Below are 14,716 nucleotides of genomic sequence, written 5' to 3'. Positions count from 1 at the left end.
AGACCTGAACCTCTGAAATTGCTAGATGCAGATATCACCACAGATGAGGAGTTCCTGTAAAGCCCTGGCCTTCTTTACCAATGAGATCAACAGCAAAGAGCAGCTAATCCACTGACAAGACAGCGTGCAGAATGGGAGAAAATGTTCACTAACTGCATCTGTCAGAAGATCCACATCTAGTGTTGAGTCTTGAAAAAGGCCCCAATCCAGGGGAACTCTCCATGGTACTGGCGTTTGAGCATGCCCTGGCATCGCCTGCAGCAATGTGGGTTAAAAGCTTGCTAGAACATCGTGCTTGTTCCTGAGGTCTTAACACCCGAGACCCATAACATTGGTGTCAGAAGCAGATGCTTGCTTTGTTGTAGCTCTTGTGGAAAGTGTTGTGGATAGTGTAGCTCTTGAACTCATAATGTTCTACCTCAGCATCTGTATCACTGAGGATACAAGCATGGCGCAAGACGGCCAATGCATGGTTCTGATCTGCAGTAGAAGGAGAAAGATTTTTCAGCTGCACGATATGTAACCAACTTTGAAGGAGAGGAATCCTTGATGAACATTGCTCCGAAGATGATCTACACAAGTGTATAGGGCCAGCTAACCAGCTTTACTCTGTGTTTGAGTGTGTGTGTGTTTGTGTGTGTGTGTGTGTGTGTGTGTGTGTGTGTGTGAGAGAGAGAGAGAGAGAGAGAGAGAGAGAGAGAGAGAGAGAGAGAGAGAGATCCAAGTGCTATGCAAGTGCCTGGGCCCATGCCGACTCTTGCCATTGTTAGCTCTGCTCCTCAACTATTTCCTCTCAGCTGTGGATGGACAACACATGCAATATAACCTAAGCCTGGCATTTTGGCACATGCCTGCCATCTCCTTAGAGGAGACTGAGGCTGGAGCAGTGTAAGTTTTAGGATAGCGTGATATCCATCATGAGTTTCATGTCAGTGTCTTAGCTACTTCTGTATTGTTCTGAAGAGACACCATGAGCAAAGCAACTAGCTAAAGAAAGTGGTGTTTGGCTGGGGGTTGTTTACAGACTAAGAAATTGTCATGAAAGTCATGGCCGGAAGCAGAGCAGTAGGCAGATAGACATAGTGCTTAGCAGGCAGGAGACAGCCACGTTGCTGGAGTAGTAGCTGTGAGCTAAGTCTTTGAGAAAGTAAGCATGCAGAGAGGGTGTGAGCCAGTCGCCTGCAATGCTGTGGGCTTTGGAAACCTCAAAGCCACTCCCAGTGACACACATATTAAAACAAGGCCATACCTGCTGGATATAGTGAGAATTTAGGTAAAAAGGAAAAACACTCCCCACTCACAAGGCAATGACCAAGCTAAGCTCTGGAAACTTTCACTGCCAGCTTTCACAGCCCACTGTTGTAAAAACTCCAATCAACTGTCCTTATAACTTTATAAGTGTCTGACTTCCACCACACCCCAAGAGACAAAACATCCCAGAATTGCCCTGAGGATGGGGTGTGCTGGACAGGACCCTGTGTGAGCCTCAAGATGTATGGGGTAGGGGTATCAAGAGATTCACATTGGCCTTGACCATTATTTAGTACCTGCCTCTCCAGGTCCATTCCTCTAACTCAGGTCTTCACTGTAGCCACAAGTGTTGAATGGGTGGAGAGCCATGTCGTCTCAGCTGAGGTGAAAAATTTGTGCCGTCCCTCAGACAACCATTTAGGCAGCACACAATCCTCCAAATGCTAGGTCTCTGTCCTCTAGATACTGTGAATGTTGGTAGGACTTCATGTGGGCATCAAGGTATGATAAATATCAAAAATATAAGGAAGAGACTGAACTCAGTAGCAAAATAAACCCACAGACATCCATGCTTACAAATGGACAAAGGAGCCGGTTGTAGTTGCACATGCCAGTAGCATTTGCTGCAGGAAGCTGAGGCAGGAGGATCACACATGTACAAAGGACCTGATTAGACATTGGTGAAAGGAGATACAAAAGGCCAACAGATATAGACAAAAGTGTTCAGCAATAATCATTAGGGAAACATGAGTGAAATTCAAAGTGAGATGTCGACTCACCTTTGTATTACCATATTGGCAGATTTGGGAATTAGGGTCAACGAGGAGCAAATTCCCCCATTCAGCACAGCAACTATTGAAGAAAACACCATGCACATATCTCAAAACATTAAAATGTGAACCACTTTGCATTCTAGCTGCACCCAGATTGGTGGTGTGTCCAAAGGAAATACCATTAATCATTGCAAGACTTTCTGCATTCCCATGCCGGGGGAAGAATCACCACCAACACCTGTTTTAGCGATATAAGCTCAATGTCTGTTAGAGGACAAATAGATCACCAGTATAGTTGGATCTGAGTGTGGGGAGGCAAATCCTCCAATTTCAGGCACCTTGGAGGCTGATTCAGAGGGAGGAAGGCTTGCATGTGCTAGAGAGTGAGTGTAAGTACAACGTGCTGAAACGTAGTAGATAACATCAAATTTCTTCCTACTGTAAAGATGGGCTAGGATATAGCCAAGCAGGACAATGCTTACTTACCATGTGAAAAGTCTAATGTACAAACCACAGCGTCTTTAAAAAATACCCTTTCTCAGACACAGAGTCATATGTGCACACACACACAAAACACCATTTAGCTAGCAATAGAGAGAAATACCGGCAGGGCTTTCAGTTGGCTGTTGTTCACTAACATGGGTGAAGTAGGACTAAGGTGCACCGAGACTTAAAAAAGAAGGATGGGGGCTGGGGATTTAGCTCAGTGGTAGAGCGCTTACCTAGGAAGCGCAAGGCCCTGGGTTCAGTCCCCAGCTCCAAAAAAAAAAAAAAAAGAACCCCCCCAAAAAAACAAAAACAAAAACAAAAACAAAAAAAGAAGGATGTGTTTCCTGCTTTCTCAGAGGTAAAGTGAGAGGCCAGTGGTTGCCATCGTCTGGGAGGTACAGGTGGCCAATGGGAAGAGGCCCGTTGACAGACACACACTTATTTTTTGTATAAGAATATAATGTAGACTTCGGTGCTCATGGTTAAGAGTATTCATAGCTGAAGATTGTATAGGTGCTGTATATGCTCTATGAAGTACGTAATAAATAGGCTGTGTTAGCTGTTTGTAACTTTTAAAACACATCGAAATTGTCTACTATTTGGTTCCATTATGATACAACATTGCAAGTTTAAATCTGTATCAAACACTTACATTCAGCATATATTTAAGACTTCCCTGTGCCCTTGAAACCAGCAAGGTAGAAATCCTGAGTGTTTTCACCACAAAGGAATAATGGTTACTCTGGGCGACGACTGATGTGCTTTTTAGCTTGATGGTAGTCATTTCACAATGTTTCATATACTTTTAAATCCTAATTGCATACAATTTTTATTTTGAGCTTTGTTTTGAGAACGCTGGGGTGAACACATGCATACAGCTATGAGATCCCAGGGTTAAAACTCCACATGCTCTGGGCCTGAGAAGAGCCAACACTTACACTGGACCGTGTCCTGGGTCCTGGCTTAGAACAAACGTTTAATTGGTGAGTGTACAAGAATCACTTGTGAGAGCCCAGGGTGACTGACGAAAGTATCTTCTCCTGTGAAGTTGCGACTCTGTAGCTGTGTACAGAGCAGGAGGCAAGAGACAGGCTTGTCAGCACCTAGAGCAGTCGTTCTCAACCTTCCAAATGCAGTGATACCCCAACAAAATATTATTTCATTGTCACTTCAGAACTTAAGTTTCTACTGTTGTGAGTCGTAGTAAAAATATCTGATGTTCAGGATATCAATATGCAACCCCCATGGGGGTTGAGAACCAATGGCTGAGAACCATTGTCCTAGAAGGACTTGGATAGGTGATTGGAGCAAGGGTGAGATCAGTGGCAGAGGTACATCATTTGGGAGACGAAAATGTCCTGATATTGCTGAATGACACCAGTGAGTGTCTTGTGGTCAGTGGGGAGATTGTACTTCTGTGGCCATCGTAAACTTGAGTCTAGTGAGTGCTGGGCAGAGGGGTATGGAATGGGAGGAGGAGCATTTGCGAGGGCTCCTCATAGTTCAATCCAGCTGCGTTTGTCCTACCTGAGTCCTAGTGTCTCTACTGAGTCCAACCACATTTCACAAAATATTTCAATAGACATCCAGTGTTTAATCTCTCTCTCTCTCTCTCTCTCTCTCTCTCTCTCTCTCTCTCTCTCTCTCTCACACACACACACACACACACACACACACAGAGGAAGACAGTCACTCACATGAACACGCATAGGTTTATAAAGTAAGATCGCATAAACACTGGGCAGACTAACTGTGTGCTGGGAATTGAAAATTCTATGCTTCTTTTGGGATGGTGGACCTCAGGTTCAACTATGACTTGATACGTTATGGTATAGTGCTCAACCTCCCAACTGAGGTTGGACTGATTTAGTTACCTTTTGGCAACGTGACATAAGCTAGGGTCATCTGGCAGGAGGAAAGCTCAGTTGGGGAAATCTTTGTGTCAGACTGGCATGCAAATGTTCTTGATTAACCAGTGATGGTGGAAAGCCCAGTCTACTGGGGCAGGGCTGTCCCTAGGCCAGTGGCCTTATGTTATGTAAGAAAATAGGCTGAACAAGCCAGGAAAACTAGGCAGTAATCAGCCTTGCTCTATAAACTCTGCTTCAGTTCCTGCCTTGAGTTCCTGTCTTCCTCGGTCACTTAAGAGTAGGACCCTAAATTGTGGGATGAAACAGGCCCTTTCCTACCCAGATAGCTTTAGGTCCATGGTGTTATTCACAACAATAGGAAACCAGCTATCATAGGGCCCGAGTGAGTAGACTGATGACTGTTGGGGACAGATGATGCTCAGAGCATCAAATGTGCCATAGACAGAATGTATCTAAGTCACTGGGATGAACAAAGTGGTAATGACCAGCCTTCACTGTGGATCTGACTGTATTGTGAATCAACTGGGAGACATAACTCCGCATATGTCTGTGAAGATATTTCTGGAACCACTGTCCTGAGGAGAGGTGGACGGTTTATGAGTGTGGACCATGTCCTTACATGGACTGTGTTTCAGGGTTCAATAAAAGGGGAAATAGAAATCCCAGTGTCCCCTGCTCAATGAGGTTCATTTTTCCCAGTTGTGAAAACTGGGAAAGTTTCCTGCTCCTGCCACAGTGAATTCTGCTTACACACTCTCCTCCAGGATGAATTGTACCTTCTTAAAATAATTATTTATTTCAAGTATATGAAATGCTGCAGATGTCCTCAGACAAACTAGAAGAGGGCTCTGAGCCCTTTTTACAGATGGTTGTGAGCACCAGATGGTTGGTGGGATTGAAATTAGGACCTCTAATAGCAGTTAGTGCTCTTAACCCCTGAGCCATCTCTCCTGCCCCAGGTGTGTACCTTTCACTCAGTGAGCCGAGATACAGACTTTGTGAGTTATTTTTGAAAGCAATGACGTTTGTGAGCAAATGGGCTTTGGGACTAGTTGGCTAGTCCCCTCCCTCTGCATTTCGCCCTGGCTGTTCTACAGGAATTGAAAACAAGGGTTTGGGATTTGAAAACCTGCTCTCTGCTCATACACCACCTCTGAGAGGGTCCTCCCTCTCCCAGGAAGAAAGGAGGAGGGTCAGCTGGCCTCAGCCAAGCATATTTTAATTCACTAGTTTCAAGTGTACCGGAGACTATGTTCTTTAAAGGGGGAAACCTTTTTCGGTGTTTCTATAGGCCGTTTATGTTCTCTTACAGGGAAAATACACTCCATAGTTCAGTAAAACTGCCTGCTTTTACCTCAGGGTAAAAAGAGCAGCTGTGCTCTCTCCTCCCTTCCAGCTTTGCCCTGAGGAAACTCTGTTGCTGTAACTTCCAAGGTCACCAGGAAGTGAAGAAACCGTCATTATGTGGAGAGCAGCCTTGCTTAGTTGGAGGCAAGGTTACCTCTTGTGGGGGTCTCTGGTCTTGAGGAGCTGTGATTGGGGGGGATACTGTTTGTGAGCATGATTTTTAAAGCCCCTTAAGTGTCTCTGTAGATTCTTTATGTGTGTGTGTGCCCCACACCCTTCACAACCACTGCTCAAGATATTCAGCTATGAAGCTTTCTTAGAGGACAAGGGTCCTTGCTGTATGGCAGGCTCTGGGAAGAGCTGCCATCTGTGAGGAAACACACTCGAGTGAAGACTGCATTGTAACAAATGCCCCTGCCCAGAGCAAGCATCATTGATTCAAGGAGGGAACACGATCGCTTTGGGGGTAGGTAGAATGATTCTATCTCTCCCCTCTCAGATATTCCCACCCGCATCACCGAAACATCATCCCCAACACTTCTTAAGTTGATGTGAGTACGGAATGTGAAAGAAGTTTCACAAAGCCAAAGAACATTGCCAGCATTTATTTCAACATCACGGGACAGGATTCTTCGGAGACTAGGGACCTGAGGTGCCGAAGGTCTTAATCACTGTGCATGGGTCCCTGTCTAGGACTCCCGTGGTCTCAGCCTCGGCTTGATCGGTGTACTCTCCTGAGGAGAAAACAGAGGTAGACGCTTATTAGGCCTGCTGGAACTGAGAAGAGGACTCAGAATCTGTGTAGGGGAGAGCATGGGAGACAGCCTGGCAAGCTGCGAGTGGAGAGAGAGGCAAGGGCTGACTGGGGTCCTCACCTGAAGAACTTGGACACACGTGCCAGGGCTCTCTGGAAGTGGCCCCTCCAGGTCCTTCGCGGAGGAGCAGGCTCCCTGGTCCCTCTTGGGCTGTTGGATGAGTTCTCCATGGTGTGAGCATAGACCACACCATCCTGGGAGAAGTGTATTGGGTTTCTCCCAATCTGAAAGTTAGAGTTAAGGTGGCACTCAGTCCCAACATGGCTGCTGTCCACAACCACATATGGGTACTGTGTTGTGCTTCCGCACAGCTGTTGGAGATGTGGAGGAAGGGGAAGTGGGGCTACCTGTCCTGTTCAGACCCCAGCCCCCATTGAGGGTCTTCCAGCCCACATACTATGAGATGTACCGACTCAGGAGGTGGAAAGAAGGGGCCGAAGATCATGCTTTCAACAGCCTGTCTGATGGCTCCAGGGACACCTCACTGCAGGATTTCTCCTCAGGGATCTGCTGAGCTACCCTCTACGCTGGGTGTGGAATGTCTGGCCTGCCCCCTGTGTAGCTCAAACCCGCCCTCTTCATAGCCCAAACCCCGCCTTCTTCATAGCTCTCAGCTCCTCTCATTGCCTGGTTCCTCCCTCTTTCAGCCTAGAACACTGTGCTCAACCAGTGGATACATTTCTGGTGTGTGGCCTGTGTCCTAAATCCCTCCCCTCCGAACTTTCTTGTTACTTGTCTGCCTTTCCTTCTTCACTCTGGTCAGCTCAGCAGCCTGAACACACGTTCCACTGGCTGAACTGAAAATGCAGAGGCCTTCGGGTTCACGGTGAGTGGTCCTTCTGTGGGGTGCTCTTGAGGCCTGTTTATGGTCTCCTCCTCTAATTAGGACTATGATGTTTCTCATGGCTCTCAGGATGTTCTTTGTCCAAATGCTTTCTAAAAGCCTGGAGTTTGTGCTGGGCATGGCGCCCTGAGGCCTGAGGGACTAGTCTCTAGCCTTCCTCCCTGAGGGGATTGCAACCTATAGGTTGCGTACATAATTGCTCCCATGTGACTCCTTCTGGTGGAAGGTGGGGGTGGTGGATATATTTTGGGGCCTGAGAGGTTTCTACAATGGGCAGGGCAGTCGTCATGATCCAGACAAAGGTTTTTAAAGTTAGCAGTTTAAACGTAAATCTATGACTCCATTTGAGTTACCTCCTTTTGAGCCATGGGAACGATTGAGGTCTATTTGCTTTTTAAAAAAATTTTCTTTGGGGGCATCTCCTTATCTCAGAGGTTTTGCAGTGTTGTTTGTGGTATTCCTTTGAATTCACTGATGTGTATGTTCAGTCCCATGGTGACTCCATGCTGTGGCGCTTACCACCATATTGTATACTAATTGTTTATTTCTGGAGTTCACTCCTCCATCTTTGTTCCTCCTCCAAATGTCGTCAGCCATTTTGGGTCCTACACATTGCCATAGAACTTTGAGCGATAACTTTTATTTTGTTAATGATTTCAGAGAGGGACAGTCCTGACCTTTTGATGAGCTTCATACTTTCTCTTATTTTAATTTTTCTCAGCCAGATTTTAACAGTTTTCTCTCATTGAGTCTTTCAGTGATTAGGCCAACATTCCCATCAGATACGTCGTCTATTTTACTGTTATGGAACATGTGGTTAAAAATTCTGTTTTCATTTGTTCATTTCTACTTTATTGACCTAGAGTTGGTTTTGTCCTACTATCATATTTTCCAGCTTTGCTAAAATCATTTGTGACCACCAGGACATGACTCTTCTAAAGTATGTAAAACATTATTAAAAATTAATCTTTCCAAATTTCATGCATATATTTTATCACATTATTTCCCACTCCAATTCCCCCCAGATTCCCCTTCTCGAATATAGTATTTTAATTTGTCATTTTCAATCTCTATGCCTTTATTTACATTTTGTGTTGTTGATCCAGCTACAGTATAAAATATAGTGCTGTATACATATGGCGAGAATCTGGAGATATATTTAGCCACATTTCTAAGGTATTGACAGGAACATCCTGTCTTTCTATTATCATGTGTTTTCTGTCACACATACAACCTACATCATATATCAAAAAAAGTGAGAGTATTTCAGAGAAGAAGGGAATGTAAACTGTTTAAAAGAAGGGTAACAGAAAAATAGCAACAAATTTCATATGTTTTGTTCATGTGGAATCAACTTTCAAGTGTAAATGTGTTTAAGCGTGTATATGACATGAAAGTACAAAGGGGACCATTTTATTCGAAGAAAGAGGACTGGATGGAGAGGGATCAACAGCATAATAGGGATGAGTAGGAGCAATGTAAAATAGTATTTCTTTGTGAAAATGGCATAATACTCATCATTTTATATGTTAACTAGAAATAAATTGGCAGTGAAATCATAGTAATTGAAAAGAATTAGCTTGTCAGTATCAAGCATTTGCAGCAGACTTTCTTTTTTGGCAGGTATACATTATTGAATTGAGAATATTCCCTTATATTCCCAAATTATCACACTTTTTTGTATTTGATTTTTATAGTCTGTGGAATTTTTATGTTATTAAATTGCCTTCTGTCTCACATCTTACTAACTACTCTTCTTCTTTTATCCCATTAGGACAGTAAAATTCATTCATGGGCTTCTTCTCCCCTCCCCTCCCTCTCCTCCCCCCTCCCTCCCCTCTCTCCCTCCCCTCCCTCCCTTCTCTCCCTCCCCTCCCCCCTCTCCTCTCCTTCCCCTCCCCTCTCCTTCTCCTGTCCCTTCCCCTCCCCTTCCTCTTCCTTTCCCCTCCCCTCTCCCTCCCCTTCCTTTCCCCTCCCCTTCCCCTCCTCTCCCCTCCCCTCCTGTTCCTTTCCTTCCTTTCCCTTCCTCTCCCCTCCCCTCCCCTGCCCATCTTCCTCCTTCTTTTTCCTCTCTCTCTGTCTCTCTGTCTCTCTCTGTACCCCCACTCCCCCTCTCTCTCTCTAGGTTCTTACTGTGTGCTATCCTGGAGCTCACAGTACAGCCCAGTCTGGCCTGGCCTCCAACCTATGCAGATCCTCTTGCTGCAGCTCCCTGAGTGCTAATATTACAGGAATGTACCACCAGGCCAGCTTCATTTGTGGTATTCAAATGTTAAAATAGGGGCTAGAGTGATGGCTCAGAAGTAATGAACTCTTACAGGGGATCAGAGTTCATTAACTAGAACTCCCATGGTGGCTCTTAACTCCCTGCAACTGCAGTTCCAGGGAATATGATGCCTTCCTCTGACCTCTGCAGGCTCCAGGCATGGGGTACACATACATACATTCTTATTGCACATGCATACACTCATATATACAAACAAACAAACAAACAAATCTAAGAAAAATATAAAGGTAAAATGGCCTTGCACTCCTAGACTAAACTATGTTACGAATATTTTTCACATACTGATTCAAACCGCTAAAATTTCATGAGGGAGGTTTGTGTTATGTTCATGAGTAATGGTGGTTTATAACATTTCTTGTGCTTTTTAAATACCTGATGTTTTATTGATTATTTGAAAATTTCATCCAATATATGTTGATCATATTTACCCCCAACTTTTATCCTTAACTCCTTCAGACCCACCCCTAGCTCCCCATCTCCCAACATTCCTACCTTTCCAACTTCTTGTCTTTTTTGTTGTTGTTAGATTTACTATTTATGTACATGGATGTGGAGCTTTATGCATGTGTGTGCTGATGCCCATGAAGGCCAGAAAAGTATGTTGGATCTCCTGCACTGTAGTTACAGGTTATGAACTTCCTATTGTGAATGCTGGGATTTGAACTTGGGTCCTCTGCAAAAGCAGCACATGCTGTTAACTGCTGATTTTTATCTCTAGTATTATTTAAAAAAATACTGTTGATTCCAATTTGTGGTCTCCATATACTTCTGGGTATAGGGCCATTTACTGGATCATGGTGAACCTATGAGTAGTCACACCCTCAAGCATTGGACAAAGGTCAGGGATCTCTATGGAAGAGTTAGGCAAAGGATTGAAGGAAGTGAAGGAGATGTCATCCCCATAGGAAGACCAACAGTGTCAGCTAACCTGGACCCCCAGTAGCTCCCAGAGACTAAGACAAAAAACAAAGAGCAGACATGGGCAAATTTAAAGGGCAAGTGGTACCATGTCCATTTAGTAAAATAATCATAGTAGATTCACCTCTGGGACCTTTGAGCTCCCTAATCATAGGTTCTTGGACATTTTCAGTCCTTAAATCCAACTGGAAAGCAATTATTTCCATACCATTTTTTCACTATTGTACTCAGGGACATCTCTTTCCATGGTGATCATTGCAGTTCACAGGGTACACAGCTGGGTAAGAATGTTGACAACATGTTCCTTTCAGAAACTTGCTTAGTACCTTTCAGTACTAGCAGAGAGTAAGCTTCCAGGGCAGCTTCCTATCTCACTACGAGTGTTGTGGGCTTTCTATATCCTCATCATGACTTTAGGTGGATATCAAACTCAGGTTCTCAGGTTTGTACAGCAAGCATTTGTATCTGATGAGCAATCTCCAGGGCCCAAATGTAAAGAATTAAATCTATATTAAAATTTCTTTGACTACTACTAGTAGTATCATCAGCAAGTAGTGTGCGTGTGTGTGTGTGTGTGTGTGTGTGTGTGTGTGTGTGTTGTGTACATACAAGGGTGCACATACACCAGAGCATGCATGTGGAGGCCAATGGACAACTTTCAGGAGTGAGTTCTTTATTAAACTTGGGATTCAGGTTTACTCAACAACCACTTTTATCCATTGAGCTATCTTGCTGGCCTCCCTTTCCATAATATGTTAATTCCATAAAATGAATTGAGAAGTTTTATTTCCTGAAAAAAAGTAGTGCACTACTGGAGGAAGTGATATCTGCTACTTCCTGGCAAAGGAGAGAAAAATTAGTCCACTGAGGAAGTGTTTATTGTTTCTAACAAGGCCCAGTATTTCATAGAGTTTCAACAACAACAAAATCTGTTAGCCTGAAGAAGGCTTGAAATGAAAGAAGGGTTGTGGGGACAGTAATAACTGAGCAATGTCTGGAAATGTGGGAGAAGAATACATTGTTTTTGAAACAGAGTTTCATATTTCATTAGTTTATAGTCCCCACAACAGTGTACAAATGCTCCAGTTTTTCCTTGTGTTGCTCAAGACTTATTGAGAACTTTTTAGAGAGGAGCTACCTTAGTGGAATGAAGTAGAACCTCATTATGGCTTTGATTTCACCACTGATGATGATTGTGCATCTTTTCACTTTGTCATTTATATGCTTGGGAGAAATGTCTATTTCTGTCTTTGCTTACATTTTATGTAGGTTTTTGTACTGTTAAATTATATAATTCACAATATATTGTATATAATATACAATATACAATATATATTACATATATTGAGATACTGAATCCAAAGTGATCTTAAACTCTGAATCCTCTTGCCTCAGCTTCTTGAGTTCTTGAGTACTGGGATCAATGGCTTCGGTTATCACCTCTGATTCAGAAGAATGATATGAGTTTTTGTTATGAGAAGGAAGAGAGTAGTCAGTATAAAGGGGGAATCAAGGAAACAATCAAGATTAAGATTAAGACTGAGAGCAACCTTAATGGAAAGTTAAAAGAAACATGGAATTTATGAAACTACAGACTGAGAGCATGGGTCATAATATCCCATGGTGGAAGTAAATGAATACAGGCCCAAAGGAAGACAATTAATAATGTGACAGAATGGAGTATAGTTACTGTTGAAGATTCAGGACTATTTATGCATGAAAGTGAATTGTGAGGAATGAAGGTAAGCAGGAAAACTCATTATCATGTTGGGCTTCGGTGGGTCTGTGAAGAGTTTTCCACACTTGGAAATTCTGGAAAGCAGACTATGTAATTAAGAAAATCTAGATCAAAGTTGAGGAAGCAATAGAAAAAGAAGGGAGTGAAAACTTATTTCAACAGTGAGCAGAGTGGAGAGAACAATTCTAGTCATTGAAAATGTAGTTTTCGATGGGCAGAGTAAGTATCTGGAGGATAGGGGGTCCAGGTGCTATTTGACCTCCACTCCAGACCCCAAAGCCATGGAACACAGACGTACCTGATGTACCCAGCTGCCATTCTGACTCCACGTACAACCATAGGCATGAGGTCAGAGCTTCCCGGGGGAGCTTGAATTTGGCTCGAGAAGACATATAGGTCACTCTGACTATTTCTACAGCCACTGCATCACTATCCAAATCTGGGATCAAAAACATCTCTGCCTCTTTCAGGCCCACAAATGTCAGTGGTGCACCTTCTTGTGAGTATCATGTCTGGCACATGACTCATCTTGAGTCTTAAATCCTTCACTTCAGGGAACAGCATGGGCTCTTGCCTGCTGGGAGTGCCCCAAAGAAGGAGCAGGGTACACGACTGAAGAGGTCCCTGGATCAAGGAGTGATACAGAATATGGCCGTTCCACCTAAATTTCACAAGCATGCCAAGAGGTTGGCTGTTGAAGCAGAAAAACGCAGTGAGTGTCTTTGACTGGGGAAGGAACACAAGTTTAGGAGGAGGCAGCACGCGTAATTCTGTCAGCAACCCTGTTTTGAAATTGTAGTGTGACAGTTGGTAGTCATGCCTCTTATTAATATTAGGAATTAGACACTTTGAAGAAATGTCTGTTTAACTCCTTATGTTTTCACGGAGGTAGATTTTTGTTGCTGAGTCAGTAAGTTTGTTGTTTTGGGGACACTATGTTGCTAGTTAACCCAAAGTGTTCTCATACAAGTGATCCTTCTGCATAGACTCCCTAGTGGCCATTCACTAGAAAAAGAAAGTTATCTCAGAGCTGGGAAAGATACATAATGTGACAAAGCCTCCAGGATGTGACTGGAATAGTTGGAATGATGAGGACAGTGATGTTCGTCATTATGATACACTCATGCTTCACATTTGGAATGGTGGGGACAATGAAGTTCATCTAAGCTATACCTGGTGTTTTGCAGATGGGAAGGAGAGCAGTGTGCGCAAGCATGAGGCCAGGCCCCACAAAACCCCACGGGAGGTAAGGAGACTCTGTTGCTTACGGGGCGTGCTTCCAGAAGCTACTCGCCAGTCCCCCTGCATTATGTCCTAATAACATGCATTCCATCACTAAATCTACCATGACCTCCCATGCGACCTTAGGTGTAACATCTTCCTGCATTTCAGTATGAAAGGTAAGCCTCCCCGATCTTCAAGGTCTTCAAGTTCTGACATCCTGGGTTGCTGTACTCATCCTTCAACACGCCCATCTCTCCTCTGGTCATGCTTGGTCTGATACCCAAATTTCTACTGCTGTCTCTACTTCTGCAGGGAAGTTCTCATGGCACTCTGATGAGCAACAAGCCACGCGAACATGCCATTCTGTCCTATACTCCAGTGACTTGGCAGCAGCAATCTGTGATTTCTTTTCCTGCTGAGCAGCACCATTCCTTTGTCAGGCCCAAAAGGTGAGTTGAATGAGGATGAAGAGCCAGAAAGGTCTCATAGTATTCCATGCTCAACACTGCAGTTGATGCCATGGAAGGCGAAAGAAGAAAGAGGACAAGGAAGAAGAAAAGCAGTGGGTGAAGGAGGCAGCACCTCGGAAGGAGAAGTGAAGGGAGGGACACTCTCAGCCTTGACAAGTTCTAATCTTGAGAGTTTGGGTCACTGATGTCATTTACTGAAGAATATGGTCTCTAGTAGTCATTCTGGGCAACCAGTATACATTTATGACACTGACAACAGGGTTAGAAGAAGGCCTACCACACAGTAAACCTCCACTAGGCTTGGACTCTTACTCCGTAGTACAATAGATGGATATGGGAGACAATTCTATTGGGAGGTGAGGTCATGATGGACATGGGCCATAGAGGCCCAGAGGAAGGCTGAAAGCCAGCAGAGAGAACTTCCTAGAGAAACTCCTGGCTTGTCCTTCATGACCAGTGAAGACTGGGTAAAATGGAAGCAAGAGTCAGTCCCTGAACAAGGAGGGTACTCACACCTTTCCAGATGCTTTGAAGATTAGAGCATAGTCACTTTGAAGCCTTCATCTTCTTCAAGGTAGCTCTGGGAGGAAAGATGAGGTATGAATTAGTGTCTCGAGAAAAATAGAAAAGTTTTAAAAGGAAACAGGCTAAGAGGGTCCCAAGGTGAAAAACACCAACATTTTCAAAGC

The 14,716-nt window shown here is 44.0% G+C and overlaps 1 protein-coding gene and 1 long non-coding RNA gene across 6 annotated transcripts in view; one reads left to right on the top strand and one right to left on the bottom strand.

Annotated features, from left to right (window-relative positions):
• The window catches only part of Dmrtc1b (DMRT-like family C1b), a 34,835-nt gene that overhangs the window by 17,805 nt on the left and 2,314 nt on the right, over window positions 1-14,716 (top strand). For 3 of the 5 annotated variants that reach the window (XR_015646997.1, XM_087601166.1, XM_087601165.1), the window contains 3 exons: window positions 12,888-13,045; window positions 13,521-13,579; window positions 13,870-14,006. Coding sequence is in view for 3 of the 5 variants with exons in the window: in XM_087601166.1 (XP_087457292.1) it covers window positions 12,888-13,045; window positions 13,521-13,579; window positions 13,870-14,006 (354 nt within the window). In the remaining 2 variants the exon portion in view is untranslated. Of the gene's footprint in view, window positions 1-6,713; window positions 7,373-12,887; window positions 13,046-13,520; window positions 13,580-13,869; window positions 14,007-14,716 lie in introns of those variants that run through there. The other 2 variants (XR_015646998.1, XM_087601167.1) reach the window with 1 other exon arrangement.
• Fam236d (family with sequence similarity 236 member D) lies at window positions 6,322-7,057 on the bottom strand. Its single transcript, XR_015646999.1, has 3 exons — window positions 6,956-7,057; window positions 6,607-6,770; window positions 6,322-6,465 (listed from the first exon to the last, which is right to left on the bottom strand). It is a non-coding gene; the product is annotated as a family with sequence similarity 236 member D (long non-coding RNA).

Source organism: Rattus norvegicus, chromosome X (assembly GCF_021556685.1).
Source record: "Rattus norvegicus strain SHRSP/BbbUtx chromosome X, alternate assembly SHRSP_T2T, whole genome shotgun sequence".
NCBI classification, from domain to species: domain Eukaryota; kingdom Metazoa; phylum Chordata; class Mammalia; order Rodentia; family Muridae; genus Rattus; species Rattus norvegicus.
The sequence above is the reverse complement of the archived record's forward strand: the minus strand, read 5'-3'. Positions and strand labels throughout refer to the sequence as shown.